Source organism: Xiphophorus maculatus, chromosome 13 (assembly GCF_002775205.1).
Source record: "Xiphophorus maculatus strain JP 163 A chromosome 13, X_maculatus-5.0-male, whole genome shotgun sequence".
Classification (NCBI taxonomy): domain Eukaryota; kingdom Metazoa; phylum Chordata; class Actinopteri; order Cyprinodontiformes; family Poeciliidae; genus Xiphophorus; species Xiphophorus maculatus.
In genome coordinates, this window is record NC_036455.1 from 19,052,982 (window position 1) to 19,074,636 (window position 21,655).

Consider the following 21,655-nt stretch of genomic DNA (forward strand, 5'->3'; position numbering starts at 1 on the left):
ACAAGACTAAATATTACCTAGAAATCTTTTGACAATATGCTCCCATTGAAACACAGCCCTCAAGGTCGCCCTTTGCTTAAAACCTGCCTTCTCTCTCAGGTGAGTCGTTGCCGTTGGCGACCTCCAATCAAATCCTGATCCGCTTTACAGCCAAAGGCCAATACAGCTCCAGAGGATTCCATCTGGCCTACCAGGGTAAGTGTAGAGCCCACTGGCACACAGTCCTTCTCCGGTATTGGGAGACTTGTGAATTATTGACTGAATTAATTAACTTCTGCCATTGTTTTAGTTACTTGTGGTGGGGGTGGGGGGTTGTGATGTAAAGGGATTTCTATTTTCTGTTGTTGTTTTCCTTAAACAACGTACTGTAGCAGTAGTGACATTTACCACAGCTATCCAAAGGCAAAGTTAGCGCTAGAGAAAGTTTAATGAATAATTTATTCAATCTTGCATTTATATTGTAAGTGAAATGATGGACTGCCAAGACAAGGTCAAACTGTTTTTATATCACTTATTGGATCATATTAAGTATTAACTTGCTTTATAAGCAGTGTGATCTTGTGTATCCAAAGTAACTTATTAAAACCCATGCAAACTCTTAGTTTTTTTTCCCCCCGTTCATAGCGGTGCCAAGGACCAGCGCCACCCAATGCAGTTCAGTCCCTGAGCCACGGAACGGTCGGCGCATGGGCAACAACTTTGCCGTTGGTGCAGTGGTCCGCTTTGAGTGCAGCCCTGGCTACATCCTGGAGGGATCAAGTGCCATTGAATGCTTAACAGTCCCCAATGCCCTGGCACAGTGGAACAGCTCGATACCCAGCTGCATCGGTAGGAAATCAATGCTAAAATCAAACACTTACAGCTTACAGTTAAACTATTTTTAGCAGTCTGTGGGTTTTTTTTTTTTTGCAGCTTGTGTACATTTCCTTTCTTTTTCACTAATTAGCTTGTTTGCTAACCAGCTTTCTCTTGTTTGCTCTGTGTCTGCTTCTCATGTGACACCCTAAGAGTTAAAACCCTGTCTCCTCACAGATGTCAGCTGCAGGCCATCACCTGCACTGATGCAGAGATTTAGCCGTGAGGCACACAGGTGCAGGCCATGTACGGGGTCAAAAATACACACCGATGGAAACAGACATGACAACACGGACAGTATTGACAATAACACATGGTCTTCACACACAGGATGTAACACAAGCAGATGCTGTCACCAGATGTGAAATTGGCACAAAAAGCAGGAAAGACTCATCTGATGAATATAGATGACAGTCAGCAGGAGAGGGGAGGGGCTTGGTCCAACTTTTTCTTGTTGTTCTGATTAGGGAATTAAAGTATGTACCCAGCAAGGCTTGTTCATTATAATCTTTATCTTAAAAGTTTGAAGTATAGTTCTCAAAAATATAGTGCACTGAAAAATCTTTCATAGCACTTGAACATTACATATTACATCCACAAATGTCCATGCATTTTGTTGGGATTATACAATGTACATTCAAACCCACACAGTTTGTATTGCTGTGAAAAGGAATAAACAGTACATAGGTTTTGGGGGGTTTTCCCCCAAAATATTACCTCTATCGGAGTGTTTGACTGAACAACCCAATTCTTTTCACACCCCAAAAAGTCTGGACTTTAATGCCACTACAATATGTGGCATTATATATGCGGTACCTTTCAAAGTGTCTGCAGTCTGATCGGTCGTGGCACATTTTATCCGACTTTTACGTTATTGATATGAGACCTGCATCATAATTCTGACGTTCAAAAAACAAGAGTGATAGGCCGATTAAACACTGTTTTTAGCACAGTGGTAGCTGAAAAATAAAATTGCTGCAATATTCATTCCATCTTTTAAGCTAATAAAAATTGCTCTTTTTCTTGCTACAGTTCCATGTGGAGGTAATCTGACCCATCGAACTGGCACCATCTTATCTCCAGGGTACCCTGAACCTTACCTCAACAGCCTGAACTGTGTGTGGAAGATTACTGTTCCTGAAGGATCAGGGATCCAGGTTTGTTTGTTAATTTATTTTCTCAGTGTTCTCACACCTCTCCTGGATGTTAGGAATGTCACACATGGATGGAATGTGATGATTTCTGGCAGCACAAAATATGTAACGGTATATACAAATCTGCATTTGTTGACCTATACATATGATGTAGAAAAAAGCCCTTTGAAGTAAGCCTTTCATATTTTCAACAGAGAATTGCATGCACATTTTTGAGGCTTACCTATAAGAATGTACATTTTTGTGAATCTGTTTTATAGAGTAACATATAAGCCATGTAAATTTGTCACAATAACAAATTTTGCTGGACAATATATCGTCCTAGAAATGATTGCGATAAATGATGAAATTGTTGTTTTGTAATAATAATAATGCAAGTACATCCTCTTAAAGATCAATACTAATTTCTAAAGAACATTTAACATTGGAACTGGAAGACATTTTAATTATCCAATATAAATAAACCAAAAACAAATAAAATGGATTATGAAGTCTCTGCAAACAAACCTGCCCTTTAAAATATATTAATTAGACTCAGACAGAGAAAACAGGCAATTCTGTCAGTTAGGACTTTTGTGGGACAAAAAGGTGTAAATTTGCTCCTGTGTACTGGTTGTCAAATGTTTGCAGCATTTTTTGTAATGAAATTATAGGGCTTGATATCTTGAGCAATTACCAAAATTGTCTTAGTGTGCAACATTTTGCACTGGCCTTTTTGCATTTTGTTTATCAGTGAAACAACCCTGTAATTCTGGAGTATCATTATGGCACATCATGGCACAAGCCTTTGATGTGATTTTTTTTTTTTTTTGGTATTCCAAATTCAAATAATGAATCCATATTCCATTGTGTCAAGGATACCATTTTAGCTTCTCTGGGTATAAGTCAGTGGGTTGAAACTGACCTTGCTCAGGCTCCAAATGTAATTCTGAAGATCAATTTTCTGGAAACTTGAGATCCCTCAACTCGAAATGAATTTATATGTCACTGCTTCCTCAATTACCTCGCCTCTCTTTCCTGGGAGTTTACTCGGTTTGCATATTGTTATTCTTTTTGATACGTTTGTGATGAAACCTTGCTGGAACTCGGGCCAGGACCCGGCGGAGGCGCCTGCCGGAAAGTTTTTTAGCCCCGTGTTCCAGCCTTTGTGCTTAATGACCTCAGTGGCGTCCCTCAGCTATTAGCTCCCCCTCCTCAGCTCGGTGTCCTTGCAGGTCAAACACGCGAGACGGGCCACAGGTCCACTTAGCATTCCGCTTTATTCACCAACCTCGCCAAAGCTCAGATTTTAAATCGAGCAAAAGTCCGAGCAGAAGAGTTACTATGGCGACACTTTGCACAAATTACACCACAAATAAAAATGCTCATAACTACAAGCTCTGTCCAGTTAAACACACAGGGTTTTACTCTGTTTTCATACACACAGTAGCAGATGGCTCCCCGTTCCCTGCTTGTTCCTTTTTCACTTTCCTTGTGTCCTCTATCACCGTTGCTTTCTTCTACCAGCGACCAGAAACACATTAGATTGGAGTGTCTCGAGCCAAAAGAGAACTTAGAGGAGCGAGGTGCCTTGTTGGCACATTTGCTGCGGCCCCCTAATGAAAGATCAATCTGTGATCTGCCTCGTCTCCCCAGGAACCCAGTGCACCAGAGCCCCTGCAGCCCCTTTAATTGGCTCATATCCGATCTATAACCATCACAGGCAGCTGAGGAAGGCAGAGGAATGAGTGCGTGAGACGAACTGAAAGGAAGGCATGGAGGAAGTGTAAAAATGAGGGATGACACAGAGAACACTGCATGAGTGAATATACATTTGAAACCAATGTCCAAGGGTAAATTTGCAGCAGCTGACACAGCATGGCTGATGTCAAACATCCATTTTAATCTGTTGCTTGGGCAGTTTCACAAATTTTTGGTGGGCATGAAATTCAGTCAGAACCCATCAAATATAAGTTTAAATCCTTCTTCTGGGGGCAACTATTGTGAGCTGCGAGGCTGCAGTTTCCCTCAGAGTGGGTACGTTTCATCATCCAAGACATTTTTTAGTATCTTTATGCTCATTTTGCCTTTATTTAATATACCTATGCTGCATTTAATGAACCCTTAGCAATTCTTATTGAAAATTGAGTGCTTAAAACTTTAACACAGCTCATGAAGGTAGTTCTAAAAAAAATATTGAGAGTAACTAGATACACTCCCTTGTTAGATTCATTCAATTTCTTTCACAGATCTAATTATCCGTATGAGCCATTGTGTGCTTATAGCACTTATACGCAGTGATTTTGCTAGCTATTCCTATAGTAAAGAGGAAATGGAAAGAAGATGAATTCCTTTTCTATTGTGAGAATTTTTTTTTTTTTTTGCCGTTTTATGGTAAAAATGTTGTAGAAGCTGCATGTGTCCCGGTCTGAAAGTTAGAAAAGTTTTCACTTAAATTACTTTCAAAACTTCTTCACATACATTTTTTATTGCGTCTCAACCTCATTATTCTTTATCCGTAGCTTTTGCTAGTTGCTTCCTTTTTCTTTTTTTTTCTTTTTTTTTTTTTTGAGCATACCATTTTTGATCTACTCCCTGAATTCATTCACTCTTTTTAGTGTTACACTAGTGTTTACTTTCATCTCGTAGATCCAAGTAATCAGCTTTGTCACGGAGCAGAACTGGGACTCACTGGAGGTCTTTGATGGAGGCGACAACACTGACACACTCCTCGGCAGCTTCTCAGGTAAAGCTAATTTTGTCTTCAGCTTGGTTAAAACCCATTTATGTAACAGGCAAGATCATGCACCAGTCAAGTTTTACAAAGTATATACATGACTTTGTGTTGTCTTTCACAATCCCAGGAAAATACGTAAAAGTTTGCTTGCAACCTGAAAACATGAGGAAAAAGTTTGAGATTTACGTACTTTTGCAAGGCAATCTATGCTTTATTTGGAGTCGGTTATGCATATAACTTTTCTACAAAAATAATCCCACTAACTGAAGCGAAAAAGTCTATCTCTTTAGCTGTTTGTCAGTGATGCATGCAGTAAGTCATGGCCAGCATATGGAGGAGATTGCATTGCTGAATTCCACTATTAATCTTCTCTCCTAGGTACAACGGTCCCCGCTCTCCTCAACAGCACCTCAAACCAACTCTACCTTCACTTCTTCTCAGATATTAGCGTGTCCGCTGCCGGATTCAGGCTGGAATACAAAAGTAAGTAGAAACACAAGGCCATTCCACTTAGATCAAGCATGAGTTAGTGTTAAAGAATACCTGCACGTATTTTCTAAGGATTCCGCATTTTTCCTTTTGAATCTCTTACATGAATCGTAATTGTTTGACATATTTGTTTTTCTTCTTGGTCTCTTCAGCTGTCTCTCTGACCAGCTGCCCAGAACCTGTGGTTCCCATGAATGGCATTAAGATTGGGGAGCGTCTTCAGATGAATAATGTGGTGTCTTTTCACTGTGAACCTGGCTATACTCTCCAGGTAAACTCTTCTGCTTTCATATGAAGTTCAGTCAGGATTGACCCTCAAAACTACATTGATGGGTTTTTTTATGGCATTTTCAGTGTCATCGTTGTCAGGTTTGCTTTTGAGTTGTTTGTCGAAGCAGCAATGACATCTTTACAATAGTGTATAAATAAAAATGTCCAAGGAATGTAACAAAAGAACTGGTCAGGATTCTCATACTTTTCAGGTTTTGTTCCTTTTACCAATCCATTTTGACCGGTTTAAAGGTACTAACTGAATTTACATTTAGTTATCGTAAAAGTTTTCCATTTGATGTCTTACAACAATAAAAAAAACTGATCTTTATTAGATCCCTCAAGAAAATATTTAGTTTTATAGGCTGTCATTATCAACTCAATTAATTCAAATGTGAACACTGAGTGTAATCTATAATGAGTCTATTATTTTAAAGCAAAAATGGTTAAGAACAAGTTGAGCAATGCCTCCGGAGGCTCACTTTTAGGTGCCAATAAAGAAGGTGTAAAAACAAACTTGTTAGATCTCAAAATCTATAACCAGTTTCCATCTTTATATTTTATTTTATAACATAAGGATTTTTGTGATGGATTTCCTATAGATATCATATTTTTTTAAAAAGATGTCAGCAGACTTTTACAATGTTATAATAATAGTTCTAAAGCTGTGCCAAATGCAGTTGGAATGGTGTAATAACCTTCAGTAGAAATACCACTGTATTTATGTTTGTATTAGCACAAAAATGTGAAGGAAAACTTCACAAGGTGATCTAATTGTTTGTATCTGCAACAATTATTATTATAATAAAACTCTAGCTAAAATATTTTATCAATGTGGTGACAGAAGTTATATCAATGTCATCTTTAGCAACTATAGACACATATCTGAAAAACCACCACTTTGAAAGAGTAGGGATGGTGCAGCAAAATGATTTCTTTTTCTTTAGGAAATGTATGACAGAAAATTTTAGAATTTGCACTGTTTGCCAGAAGATTCATCTTTACAGCTGATATTAGACTGATGTTGTGTTATGCATCTCAGTGACTCCAAACATACAGTTTAATCCGTAAGCAAAAGCCTGAAGAGAAAATGTCTTTGGAATTACCTCCTCAAAGTCCAGCAGAAAAGTTTGTTTTTTAAACGCTGTTTCAACATTTCGGCTTGATGCTTTTTAAACCGTTTATTACACCATTTTGTTGTGCATCTGAGTTTTTCTTTTAATAGCACAGAGGGATCATTAGCAAGGTTTTAGTGGCAATAACAGGACTTTAAATTCTGGATTTCGGGAAACACAAGGGGGCAGAATTAGGTCCCTTTAGCTGTGGTTTTGAAAAGAAAAGTTTTAACTTTAGTTTGTTAGACCTAATTTTGTAACACTTTCATTATTTTTGTATTTTTTTTTTCACATTAGATTTAGTAGTCAGCTTTGCTTTACATCCGTGCATTGTGCAATTCATTTTGTTTTCCTAAACCACCGTGGTTTTAACCCTCCACCTGGTTTTTAATGCTTGATTGCTGCCACATTGCCAAGCTGTTTGCAACCTGCGAATATCACTACATGCAAAGTGCTGACAGGATCACAGGGCGGCAATGCACACGAGTTGTTTGCAATGAAGTGGCAAAGAAGAAGGTTGTGGTAGATTACATTACCATAGCAACGACTGTGGGGCATGGAGCCCCAAACAGCTTTATGGAGCAAAAAAAAAAAAACAAACATCCAATGCTGAAAACCAAGCAAAAGGATAACTTTTAACTAAACTGAATAATTTAGCTGAATAAATGGTAAACATGTGAATAAATAATTATCCCCAACATCAAAGCCAAGCCTTTTCAAATCCTTCTTTTTTTCTGGGATATTGAGGAAAAACAGGATTTTGGTGTTTTACCACCAGCTCTGTCAGGGATAACATCAATGAGCTGAGATTTACCAAGCGGTGAAATTGTGTACCTCATCCACAATGCACAGCTTAAAAAAGGAAGTTTTTCCAAAGCACCTTATATGTTAACAAAATCCTTTTTTTAAAAATGATGAATTACTGGTTGGAGTTTCATTGGCTGCAGATCTATTACCTCATATTTTCATCTCTGCTGCTTCTTTAGGATCGTTGTTGTCTTTTCTACTTTGCTGAGCTCCTTTTTTTTTTACTTCAAGTATCATAAATTAGGAAGTTCTATTGTAATAAATGTTTTTCTTGCCTTTGAATACAAATCATTAAATCTGACCTTAAGTCAGGAAGAAGATATAAGTAGCACAGAGAGACAAAATGAAGGTATTATTCCTCAAGCTAAGGATTTTCTGAACATCTTGTGAACCCTTCCAGCAGCAGTAACCCATTAAAAGAGACGTGGGAACGAGTATATTCCAGAAGTTCAAAGACTTGACACTGAAATCAGTCTAAAGTCTCAACCTTTCGGTTTGTTGTAACAAGCACTTGATCTTAGTGTGACTATACACACATTTTCAGAAGTGTCTGCAGAGTTCAAGCTTCATCTCCTTTTGAAAGTGAGGCAGTTTATATCTTTGTTGCAGAACTTTGAAAAGCCAAAATTCAGAGAAAATTGTTAAGCCCATTCTACGTAACCACATTTTATTGGGTCTGTAAATTTTTCATATTTAAGAATCTCAAAAATACAGCTGAGCCTGCAATATTTTGTAACACTTTTGGTTGATATAGTAACGTAGCCTTCTTCGATGGTCATCTGGAGCAGAGAAACTGGCTCAAATAATTACAGCGGCCAATGAGTGACAGTTTCATTTATCTGTTTTTCCGTGTATTAACACGGACTGTCCTTGCAGGGGAATTCTCACATCACCTGTATGCCTGGAACCGTCAGACGATGGAACTATCCTCCTCCTCTCTGTATTGGTAAAGCTCTTCTGTCACTCTATAATTTGGTTTCACCTACTTCTCGCTCGTTGTGGCATGAAATAAATAACATTGTAAAACTCAACTTTGTTATCTTGAGTCAGAGTGGTTTGCTAAAATATTGAAACCCCTTCAACTTTTTCCAATTTTTTTTAAACTTTCCAATTACAAACTCAACTCAAATCTATCACCTATTTCTTAGGTGGAAGGAAAATCATGCATGTATTTCGAATAAAAATCTGAAAAGTGTGACCTGCATTCATTTTTAGCTTCTCCTGTGGAAACAGGGAAGATGGTTAGGATTGTTGGGGAGATGTATGGAGCTAAATACAGAGCAACTTTAAAAGAAAACCTTTTAGAGGCTACAAAACACTTAAAACAGGGGCGAATATTCAGTTTTCAGCAAAACAACAATCGTTAAAATTTAGCTCTTGAATCATTGTCCTTTTACTACCTCGCTCCCCCATCACTTCCTTTCCATGTTTCTTTTGGTACTTTTGATTATCTGCTTAATCAAGATCAAGTGTATAAGCTTGTCAGCCTTCAAATGGCAGATTTTGATATCTGTCTTAATGTGTTTTTTTCTTATTTTATGCCTTTCCTTCACCGTGTTCTGGCAACAAAAACATACAAATGCCAGGGATGGCCTTCCTCACCCCCCCCCCCCCCCCCCCCCCACACACACACCCTCTTTTCAAAGCAATCAAAAGGTATAGAAATTGGTTTTTGTTTGTTTTTTTGCATTTGTACCTTCAAATGAATGTAGCATTTAATCTTGCAAAATTGAGCGAATTCAATGAAAGAAAATGTATTAGGTTCCCACTCTCTTTTGTAAAGTGTTTCTGCCTGTGAAATAGCCTTGACAAATGAGCTGTGCTTATTGGAACAACCTACTATTGCCTAATTAGTTCCATCTCGACACTGATTGGATGAAACGGGAGGAAGATTCATCGTGTTTACAGGCATCAGCAGTTTTCTGATTACAACTGGCTCCTACAGGGTCGTGTTTAACCCTGCACTTATTCTCTATCTGAGAAACACTGCCACAAGAACCCCATTTTCCTGTTTATTTTTTTTTCTTCCCCCTCCGACATCTGTACATTTTTTGTCCTATTTAATTCTTAATCTACTGTATTGTATTTGCGGGTTTTTTTTATTTTATTCTGCAGCAGCTTGTCTCTCATTTCCATAGAGATGGGCGAATGTTTTACTGTTATTTCCACTTCTCATCCACTTTTTAAATTAATGTATTAATGTTGGGGCAGGATCTGAGAGCAGAAGATATTCCTTCTTGAGAATCCATGAAGTAATTAATTCTCACAGATGTTCTCGTTAATGAAAAGTTGGTTCATTCATGAGGGCAGTATTCTGTTTTGATTAAAAATAAGATGTTATTTTACTTAATCAGACATAAAACTTTCATTTATTTTGCTTTTTTATTTACCATTCTTTTTTTTATGCAACTGTGTTTCAGTGGTCTCCATAGATCTGCCCTCTAGAGACAGTGGAGGGATTTCAGTTCCCTCCCCTGAATCCTGAAACCCCTAAAGCATATTGGTCTTAAGAAAGGGGTCAAACAAAAAGAAATTCAAAGATCTTGATGATACCTGTTGCAGCTTTGACCTAATCTCAGATTAAAGAAAGATAATTGGCTCTAACATTTGTGTAATTTTGCCTCCAGTGTGCCTTGTTGTTTTAAATAGTTGATATTTCATTGCTTGTTCACTGTTTAATAAGCGTGAGTGTTTGGTGCTCTGCTGGTGGGTAAGAGAACAGTTTCCCCGTGTAATCTATGCAAAGAAGAGAAAGGCATTCAATTCAATTAATTATCAAAACAACAGATTATAACTTATACTGCCAAACAATTCACTTTGTTACACAGGATTGTATACGTATGCATTCATGTACTAATGTGGAAAATTCTTTATTTAATTGGTTTATTTTTTGCATTATGCTAATTAAATGTGTTGTCTGGACTCCGCTAGCACAATGCGGTGGAATCCGGGAGGAGATGGAAGGAGTGATTCTCAGCCCTGGTTTCCCTGGCAACTACCCTAGCAACAGTGATTGCACCTGGAGAATATACCTGCCAGTCGGTTACGGTGAGCATCATCAGAGACTTTCAGAGCATAACAAGTTGACATTTTATGTACCTGCAGAAGACAAATGTGGTCGTGTTCTACAAGTCATTCACATTAAAGATTATGTGCAATAGAACTGGGTTCCAGGTTCTAATTCCAATTTTTTCTTCTCAAAACTATTTTTTCACCCTATTCATCCCAGGAGCCCACATACAGTTCCTTAACTTTTCAACAGAGGCCAACCACGACTTCCTAGAGATACGGAACGGGCCTCTTGACACTAGTGCTGTGATTGGTCGATTCAGTGGCCAGGACGTCCCGCCGCCTCTTCTCTCTACCTCCCACGAGACCACAGTTTATTTCCACAGTGACCACTCACAGAACAAACCAGGTTTCAGGTTCGAGTATCAAGGTAAGAACCTAAGCAAGAAGAAAATTATGTGGTCAGGGGGCTTACAAATTACCTTTAGATTTTTCTTGATAAAATGCACAAACTGTTTCTTTCCAAGGGGCTATTGGCTTAATGTTCAATTCAAAATAGCCATAATGAATTTCACTCTGTCATCAAAGAATATACTTACAATTCCAAAGTATTCATACCTCTTAAACCTTTTCACGTTTTGTGATGTTACAAACACAAACTTGGCTGTATTATTGAGTTTATGGAATGGACTAACACAAAGAAGAGCGTGATTGTAAAGTGGATGGAAAATTGTAGTTTTCTAAACATTTCATGTTTGTTTAGTTTCTGTAGTGCTTTCATAGCTTTGCAGGAAGAAGAGCATTGAACCCTATTAACTTTTAAAATGAACTATTTGCCATGGATTTTATTTAGGGATATCAGAGTAAGGAGAGGTTATGTTGGTCTGTCACATTGATGTCCAAATACATTGTAATTTGTGGTTAAAAGCATGAAAAAGTTTGGAGAAGTTGCATCATTTCCCAAGGCTACATTGCTAATTTATTTAAAGTCATTCAGATAAACTGAGATTATTTCTGAATTTATCTTAAAGCTGGCACTAAGAAATAAGCACACTTAGTTGATTTTTCCATATATATCGGAATGTATATATCGGAAGAAAAAACTGTTGAAGAGCAAAGGTATTGCTAAGTGTAAATTAAAAGCTTTCACTTCATATCTCCATTAGGCAAATTGCCCTTATCTAAACATGCAACAGGCTACCAAAGTTTGTATTTTAATGATTCAACAAGCGTGCCAGCAAATCGAAAGGTAGCATTGTTCATTTACATAATTATGTGCAAATTAGCATATAAATCAAGCTTTGTGTTTGCAAATTCCCTCCTTCTGCAGTATTTGCATGAGTTATCTTCCACAAAGGGAAGCTGCAATCCACAGAAATCAAATCCTTTAGTCATTTTTATATCCCTGCCATCAAGGCTCACTGCCTGCTCTACTCGTGTATCCTAAAGGGGGAAAAGTGACAATTATTTACCTTCGGTACCTCCAGTAACTGCATGATACTCCAGCAGCACAATTCAAATGTGCCTCTTGTGGGGTTTTTTCCCCTGCAAGCTCCCCTGGCTGAGGGGAAGAGTGAAGGAAAAGAGATTGGAACAACAATGATATATTGATGGGGAATTGGAAATGTAAAATACAGGTAGCTTGCATTGCATAAAACACAAAAACAAACAGTCTGGATGCCGGTGTGTGAACCGGCATCCAGACTGGCATCCGGCATCCGAGACCCACAGTAGTTTAGGAAGCTGTCATTTGCGTGATATGAATTGGGATTTATAGTCCTCTCTAAAATGATTGTAACTAAAAAATTACTCTTTTTTTTATCTTTGCTATACTCTGAAAACATTTGAGCTTAACTATGTGAGAAGAACAATAAAAAAATGAGTATTAAACTTCTAATTTTTTAAGTGATCAAAGATTCTGGTACTGGTGACTATCAAGTGTTTTTGTTCCCACACTGTGTCTTGAGGGAAAATAATACATTTTCAGCCCTATTTGGGATTAAAACTGACAAAATCATTGAGATTTTGAGAAACCTGTTTATATGGTAAATGGTCTGCAATTCTATGTTTCATCAAGCCAGAGGACTCCAAAGCAGCCCACCGCTCACAGAACAAACTCCAAAACTACTAAGTTAATACCGTCCTCTTTTTAATACTTAAAGCGATCAAATTGAAAAATGAAGGATCATTGCAAAAGCATTAGCCACTTAGCAGTGGATTAGAGCACAAAGTCAGAGAGAAGAAAAACACGTGATGAGTTTACCTGGCTAGCAAGTAGGCCAGAAAAGGAAAGTATGGAAATGTAAAAAAATATATATTCTGTGAAATCTCTAAGAACCTTGGTGATATACTGTACTTGAAAGATATAGGGGTTTACGTTAATCACTTTCCAGCTCTGTATTAGTGTAGAGAACTGCAGATTTGTTCAAAACTTAAATAAATGGCCATTAAACTCATTTGTTAATGTTCCAAAACACAGCATTATCAAATTCACATCAAAATAATTTGCAACCATTATCACAAGATCTAACCTTACAATAATACATTTTTTCTAATAAGAGAATTTGTTGTTTAAATAAATAATCTCATTTTTCCTTGCTTTTGCTACAGCATATGAGCTACAGGAATGCCCAGATCCAGAACCTTTCCGTTATGGAGTGGTGGTCGGCGCAGGCTATAATGTGGGCCAGTCCATTTCCTTTGAGTGTCTGCCTGGATATCAGCTGATGGGACATTCCATCCTCACCTGTGAGCATGGCACCACCCGCAACTGGGACCACCCATTTCCTCGCTGCGAAGGTAGGTCACAAAAAAATGTCCTCCGACGCCTCCTTGGTAACATCGAACTATGTTTTATTTAGAAATGAAATGGTAAAATAATTCCAGACATGCATGAATGCAAGACTAACCTCATTACACGATAACTTCCTGTTAGGAATTTATTGAGCTCTTACATCATTAGTGTAAAATGCAGCCATGGAGATAATGATTATCTATTATGAATAATGTAATTACAGTGAGTTATTATCCCCTATTAATGAGGCAAAGTAGTCTTTAATGAAAATCAATACTGTGCTAAAGAGGAGTGGAGACAAATAAAAGATGAATAAAAGAGGACCTAAATTGTAAAGGAAAAGTAATCTGTGCTTTTTCTTTTGCTATGTCCTTGACACACTTTCTCACACTCCAGCTGTTGATTATTCAATAAGCCAGGCAACATTACAGAGGGAGGTGAAGGCCTGGCCATGACAGTGGGACTTCAAATAGGGAAGCCGGGAGATAAATAGAATATATATATATATATATATATATATATATATATATATATATATATATATATATATATATATACAGTATATGCTCTGTCTATATACAATGTACTTTTATGTTCTGTTCTGTGCTTCTTTTAAAAGTAAAGGCATTGCAGTTTTAAGAGCCCCACTTGACCCTATAACAGCAAAACCAGATCTTTAGTCCCCATCTCTGCTGTACCTGAATAGATTTCCTTTAACAGGACACAAGTGCATTGATTTTGCCATCTCTACTGCACTAACCTGCCTGTTCTTGCATTATTATTATAGCATGTTTGTTGTGTTCACCCAACCGACCTTTGACGTCTAATCTCCTCCTCTCTCACACTGCCTCTTTTTCTGCTCTTTCATTTTCATATATGGATATATAAATTTTAACGGGATGTGCTTTAACAGAGATGGTTCATTACATAAAATTTTGATTTGGTTTATTTTTCTCTGTCACAACTTAAAAATGGAAAAGCAGAAAGAAGTTGGATCATAAAGACAATTAAAAAAATGAAAAGTTAATCATGCAAGCATATCTGATTCTATCATATTTTGATGTGCTGCATTGATTTTGTACTTTTTTATGCCTCTAAAACTTGAATATTTCCAGTTTTCACCCTGACTTTTTCCAGACATACCCTTGTTTTTACATTAGGCTTAAGTCTCTGTGTACTTAATGCATTGACCACAGGGTTTACTCCTCAAAGTGTTGAGATTCTAATCAATGGGTCTGATTAATAGGTCATGTAAAAAGTGACACAGAGGTGCCTACTAGCCCAGTGAACTAAAAGCACTCAACAGTGTAACTTGAACACACACATGAAACAGCGGGGGATAAAACACATAATATCTTTGAGTTTATACATGCAGCAATCCAAGAGTGTGCTGTTAAGCTCAATACCCTGGCTGGCTTCCTGGAAGTGCCTGCACTGCTGCGATTACTATTCCGCCTGAATTTTCTCTCCTCCCCCATAGTGGATATGAGGGACACCAGCGGGAATGTCACGCAACTTTAAACCATTCACTTAGTTAGAACCTCCTGAGTTTCAAAGGAATATTTTAAAAATGCCCAATTCCTCTCTATGTTGTTTAGAGGCTGTGTGCAGTGATTTCAACTAGTGTGTCTCTCTGTGGCTGTCAGTTTTTTCCTTTTTTTTACCCCAAGGTATCAATCCTGTGTGTACATGAAGGTACAAGTGTTGGCAGTCTTGACATTCTCATTCTGTTACAGCCTTGTCTAAGTTAACATCCATACGCATCTACTCCTTATATATATATATATATATATAATGTACATACAGGCACTCATATAAGCACACACCAGGAACCTGGCACTTGCTAACACCCCCCTCCCTCACCCTGCGCTCCTTCGCTACTGCCTCAATGGAAAAGGGTTGAGCCCTTATCTTTGCAAAACACTCCATCCAACTCCCCTCTTACTAAAAGGCTTTACTGGCTAATCTTTAGCTCATACAAGTGCCTGGGCAATAGACGAAGAGTGAAGTCGAGAGAGAAAGAGACACCGAGAAGGGAAGCAAAAGAGGTGGAGAGTGAAAAATTGCCATTTTCTGTTTATGTGCCTGCGTAGTTGTACAGTATTCGTGACCCGCTGCATTATTTAAATTTTATCTCGCCCTCTCCCCCTCCTCCATATTCTCTCAGTGCCTTGTGGTGCCAACATCACATCAGACAACGGGACCATCTTCTCCCCAGGATACCCAGAGGAGTACCCGAACTCAGCTGACTGCACCTGGCTCATTTCAGTGGCTCCTAGCTTTGGAGTCAAACTCAATTTCACTCTGCTTCAGGTTCATGGGCCGCATGACTTCATAACTGTCTGGTAAGAAATGACAGAAGTATATAGACATTTCAGGGATGACGTACTTGGTATGTTGTGGTGATAATAGCTAAAAATGCCAAACATTTGCTCAATTTCTGAGTTGTGTTTTTTTTTAAAGTGATTTTAAGCCATTTTCTTTTTTTGGTGAACTATATAGTTCTTATCATAAGTGGTCAAAACATATTTATACTAGGAGCACGTGAAATGTCTCACCACTTTTCTGAGTTCTCTGAATTCATTACTTACTGATACTAAAAATAACTAACTTTGAGTCTTGTACCAAGGTCCACACTGAAGAGTGTTGTGATGATCTCAACCTGGGATTGCTATTGCATGGTGCATTAAGTGACCGTAAAAAGATTGGATATTTCAAACTGCTTCCTGTACAGTCATTAGTCAGAACAAGTAAAGCTGAAAATTGGTCAGTTCCACCATGTAGTTTCTCTTTTCATTTACATTTAATGTTGTTTTCTACATGCAGTTTCTTTGTGGGAAATAAATGTCCAAGAGGTTTTGGTGTTGCACTTTAATTCTTGATTAGCTAACAGTGATATGACATTTATAAACCCTGGATGAATGATCAGATAAATAAGTGGTGCATGGTTATTTGGGTATGAAAACGTGTGCTCACTTGTCAGGAATTTTGGATGACTGATTTTTGTCTTCATGCCTGGCTGATGTTCAGACAGATTACTCGTCCTTTCATTGTTTGCATAAGGCTTGGCCTGCCATATTTAACACCAGAGACGGGATTTTACATGCATGATGGTTTCCAGTCTTGATTCATCCCCACTCCCCCGAGAAAGCATCCAAAAGTCCCAGTTCTCATGGAGACCAGAGATGTTACTGCCAGTGACCCAGGAAGCTGAACGACCACACAAATTGCTCACAATGTGTGGGCTGACATCTGTGTTTTATTTTTATTTATTTTTTGGATCATGGAGGGTTTCAGGTCAAACTCCAAAGACCTGACAGAATGATCATTCTTATTGTGCTCCTTTTCCCTGTCAGTGGCACCAGTTGTAATCTTTTCATAAAAGTTCCAGCAGAGTCGTGATGCAGACTATCACATTCCCCACTTCCAGTTAACGTTGCTGTGTATCTATTCACCGAACCACTGAGCCAAGGAAATGGGCCCCATAATGGTGGCTTGGCTAGACTGCTGTCAGGCAGCATTCCCTAGTCAGCCGTTTCCAGAGCTGCTTGTAATCTCCCATGCCCAGTCTGACAGCCAAAGACAGATGGTTTCTAAGCTGAATGGTTGTGGCTGGAATCTGGGAGCTGGCTTAATTGGCCATGCCCACACCAGGGGACTGCCAAGGCAGGGCCACCGCTTCCAGAGCCACTCCCTTTGGATGTCTGTTAACAGGAGCAACGCAATCCAAACCTGTCGTTCCAGTCGTGTCTGTAATATTTACTTTATTCTGTCGTATTAAGCTGAAGCAAGCCAGTGAAATGTGTTGGCGTTTAAAGAAGAGACAGGCTTTATGACACAGATGAAAGCTTAATAGCAATAATCTGTCGTGTGGTGTACTCTGGCTTCTTTTGTTGGAACTTTTGAACATTTTTAAGGCACTCTTTTGTGTGCTGCTGTTTCAGGTGTTTGAGGGTCTACCTGTGATATTTCTTCTCCTTAGGGACGGTCCGCAGGAGACAACTCGAAAACTAGGTGTCTTCACGGACGGAGAGCCTAATGACCCACCCAGTAGCACATCCAATCAGGTGCTGATACGATTCCGCAGCAACACGGAGAAGGGCGGGTTATTCCGCATTAGCTATCAAGGTATGGAAATGATCTTATTATATTCAAGAATTTCTGAATAATTATTCTGAATAATCTGTGTTTTCACTCCTTTCATATCTGCTACATTGCATAAAGCTTACAGACTTCAGTACTGCCTGCCTCCACCCATCATCCCTAATGCAGAGATCCTGATGGCAAGCAAAGAATTCAAAATTGGTAGGTGGAAATACTGTCACCTAAATTTCATAGAATACATGTACAGATGCAGACGCATAATCACTGATATCTCGACGCAGCTGTCATTTCAGATTGGATTTGGCGTCATTGTGATTTGGGAAAGTGTTGCATTCTGAACCATTAATCCCAAAGGGAAATTACATCCTGGCATTAACCGTTTAAATCGCTTTAGGTTGACTGAAACTTCCTATAATTTAAATTACATGGAGAAGAATGGAAGAAAATAATCAGAATGGGGGACATGGGACCATTGCTCATAACATATTTCTGTTGACTTCTGTTAAAATAGAGATGATGTTTGATTATCTCTTTATTTTTGTGCTTGTATGATTAGTTATTATTCTGAACTACATACGCCCCATCCATTGGGAGTTTATTATTATGGTAATTTGTTTCTGCAACTGGTAATTTTCCTTCTTTCTCAGGGAGACTGGAGTCTCCCTGAGACTCCCTGAGATTGCACTATCCTAGGATTGGATTTTGTTGTAGCCACCACCCGTACATCTCTGAATTTACCTCCTTCCTTTCCACCTCTCTAATCAGGTGATATAGTTCGCTACCGATGTCTCCCAGGCTACCAGTTAAGTGGAAATAGCATCCTGACATGTCGACTAGGAACACACTTAGAATTTGAAGGCCCCCCACCGTCATGTGATGGTAAGTGATGGTGTGCAACTCTGAAATGTGCAACAGCACTGCCTTTAAATCTGTGTAGATGATCATTTGCACCCCACTTGTAACATAATCTAGAGCTTTGGTCTTGTAATCTTGTAGGTAAGACAATTTATTTAGCATTTTCTATGGTCTTCTTGAAAGGCAGCACAATATATAAAAGACATTTACTATTCATTGTTTGGACATATTTTTTGTTAATTCAGTTAAATTCTGTATCTGACTTAACACAAACAGCTACAGTTATTAGTAAACCTATGTCTTGCTCTTGTCAATTATTTATCAGTATCATTTAGCTGTCGTGCTAGGCTAGCAATAGCATCTTTCTTCTCATTTTTAATATGATTCTTTGATGATTACACTCAGTGCTATCCCAGTTGGTTGTGTATTGTCAAATCATCCCAGAAGAACAAACAACACGTTCACACTTGAAACGACAAGTCTTAATGCAGACTCTCACACTGAATGTTATTGTAAACCCTTGGAGTTTCACAGAGAAATGATGAGTCCTAATAGTTCACCACCAACATGGTAAAAAAAAATTGAGTTTAGTCTAGAACTCTGATGGTGATTATCTAATGAAAAAAGCTTGCAAAGTCTCAGAATCGCTTCAGGACACCTCCAATCTATATTCAATTTCAAAAGATTGGAATATAATCAACAAATGCCAGAGAAACTGCAGTCTTGAAGAATATATTGGTCTTATTGGATGAGATATGTCTTGAATGCTGGTTTAAAAGTTGATAGGAAAAACTTGACATTGATGTACAAACTAATTGGAGTGTTGCTACACATGTTAAGACGGCCATCATCTACTGATTGAGGTTTTTTGTGTATTTATTTTCAGTAATGCTTTGTCTTATTGGTCCAATTACTTATAGACTGGAGCATTAAGGTGTGTTTTGCCATCTTTCTGCCTTCCAAAGGGCAAGTGTTGTCATGAAGCAGCACAGCAACCACATTTTTTTTGTAGATACCACTTCTTTGGCTTTTGCTCGACTCCCAGGAGGTTAGGGATGGTTCCTTTAGAGAATACTACAAATATGGTTGTCCCAAAGGATTCCCCTGCACTCCATGTACAGCCTTAGATTAATACTATCGGTTGTATAAAATGCATCTTTGGGAGCATCTAGGGCAGGGGTGTCCAAACTTTTTGCAAAGAGGGCCAGATTTGATAAAGTCAAGATGCCTGGGGGCCAATAGTTTGTTCGGACATTTTTTAACTACAAAAGTTTCATGCAAATACACTCTGTTATAAAACAATTTTCATTGTCACAATTATTTTTATTTTTCAAATGACAAAATAACCAAATATAAGCCACTCAGGCAAATGAGAACAACTCTAAAAACCCAAATTCTGCCTTTCATTCATATCTGGAGAGTCAGATAACATTGAACAAACTGTATGAAATACCTTAAATTTACATGAGTTTAAAAATATCTTTGCCTCAAGAACATTTTAAACAGGAGTTATAAGTAATGCAAAGTTGTCTGTTATTATTAAATCTTAAAACAAGTGAATTCTGCTCGTCATTTACTATATCTACAGGTTCATAACCAAATCTTACTCAAGAGTTTAATAAAAATAAGTGCCATAAATCCAGGTGCATAAATGTTCTTTTGGCTTTTCACTGCTGATAGTGACAGACGTTGCCGTTCAAAATACTCAGTTTCATGTCCTCAACTCTCAGTGCCACACTGTTACTGCCAGGCAAACATTTTTCTCAAATTCTTGCTTCTTCTCAGGGCAAAATGTTCTCCACCATTTTCATAACACAGTTTTGATAAATGTACCTTCAGTAGAAGGTTTGCCATGTTTAGCTATTAACATTAACTTCGTAGCTTTGGTGGTATTTTCTTTTGACCCAGGCCCAAAGAAATCGCTGTTGTGATGCCAGTCCAGCTTGGAGCTGCTTCAGTTTTTCAGCACGGTCACTTCCTGTTAGCTTGTTGTATGTGTTAGCATGTTTAGTCTGGTAGTGTCTCTTTACGTTGAAATCCTTAAACAAGGCAACCGTCTCATTACAAATTAGATAAGCACAATTGGCTTGATTTTCAGTGAAGAAGTATTATAATTCCCATCTCTCTTGAAAGCGGCGGCCCTCACTGTAAACTTGTTTTCTTTGCAGTGGCCATGGCAGAAATGAGTGGAGAGCGGTTCGCTGCACGGAGGCAGAGACTGATAGTATTAAAGTGGTGCTGCCACCATTTGGTGAAAGGAGGAATTACAGTTTCAAGTTTTATGATTTATTGATTCTGTTTCACGGTGCAGGCGGGCCATAAATAATACATTATAAGACCGAAGCTGCGGGCCGTATGAAATCTGACCGCGGGCCGTGATTGGCCCCCGGGCCGGACTTTGGACATGCCTGATCTAGGGGTTTCACTGCTTTTTTTTTAACTTCACAAGATCACAATCGCATAGATCTTTTCTGTTCTAGTGGTGATTTTCACAAACTAAATGCTTCTTGTCTCTCCCTGCTGGGTAGTAGTAGAAGTAATAAATTTGTGTGTGTCCTTTGGACTTAGTAACAGCTATAGCTTACAAGTAAGGAACATTTAGCATTTAAATGCTACTAATTTGGAGTACAACAGACTAAAAACATGAAGTGAAAAGGATACAGAAAAAAATCCAGTGAACAAAAATTAAGTATAAAATCTATCTTGACATGACAACTGGAGTTTATGTAATTTTCCAATTTCCTCCAAGTTCTTTTTGTACCTTACCCTTGGATATTTGTACCTGCTAAAGTTCAAACTTCATGTAACCCTGAACATCATCCCACACTTTGTGCAGACATATTAAATGTATAAAGGGGTGTATCACCTTGCAGATTCCCTGTCATTTCCCCATCAATTATTATTATTAGTCCTTTGAGTGATAAAAGAGCAGCATCATAAGTTTAAGGTTTTTGGAAGTAGAAAACAAGAAGAGAAAGAGGATAAAAGAAGATGGAACGTATCAGAACAGTATGAGTCAGGCCTGGCTGAGCTGGCCCTCATAAAGTAAAAGGTTGGTCTTTTCTAGAAAAGGTGGAGGAGTCACCAGAAATGTAGTGCATAAGGAAAGAATAGGACTGGAGTTTAAAGGTAGGTGAGAAAGAGGGCTGTTAGACACTTAGTTGGAGGGCAGTGAAGAGACGACATGCACAGCTCATTGAAATGCAGGGGACATGCTGGCTGCAGCTGCACCTATCAAATCACCACTTCTAGCTCTGACAGGCACAACCATTTCTGCCCATCTAGGGGCATCCGACTACTCCACCCCCACAAACACCACCTCACAGATTTTACACACTATATCCTGCCGGCCTACACAGTGCATGTTATCATTCAGTGATAGTCTTTCAGATAACCAGAATCAGTTCTGTATTCTTAGCACTGGTATACCCACTCATCCTGACTCACGCGCGTCAGACATCTGTTCTTGCATAACACATATGACCGT

General features: G+C 38.5%; 1 protein-coding gene across 1 annotated transcript in view; it reads left to right on the forward strand.

Moving 5' to 3' along the window:
* The window catches only part of csmd2 (CUB and Sushi multiple domains 2), a 245,697-nt gene that overhangs the window by 184,843 nt on the left and 39,199 nt on the right, over positions 1 to 21,655 (forward strand). Inside the window, exons 34-47 of the mRNA XM_023344883.1 lie at positions 100 to 195; positions 625 to 828; positions 1,888 to 2,012; positions 4,638 to 4,734; positions 5,104 to 5,208; positions 5,367 to 5,485; positions 8,283 to 8,352; positions 10,338 to 10,454; positions 10,636 to 10,845; positions 13,026 to 13,214; positions 15,377 to 15,554; positions 17,192 to 17,337; positions 17,434 to 17,514; positions 18,079 to 18,192. Of these exons, the coding sequence (XP_023200651.1) occupies positions 100 to 195; positions 625 to 828; positions 1,888 to 2,012; positions 4,638 to 4,734; positions 5,104 to 5,208; positions 5,367 to 5,485; positions 8,283 to 8,352; positions 10,338 to 10,454; positions 10,636 to 10,845; positions 13,026 to 13,214; positions 15,377 to 15,554; positions 17,192 to 17,337; positions 17,434 to 17,514; positions 18,079 to 18,192 (1,851 nt within the window). The remainder of the gene's footprint in view (positions 1 to 99; positions 196 to 624; positions 829 to 1,887; positions 2,013 to 4,637; positions 4,735 to 5,103; positions 5,209 to 5,366; positions 5,486 to 8,282; positions 8,353 to 10,337; positions 10,455 to 10,635; positions 10,846 to 13,025; positions 13,215 to 15,376; positions 15,555 to 17,191; positions 17,338 to 17,433; positions 17,515 to 18,078; positions 18,193 to 21,655) is intronic.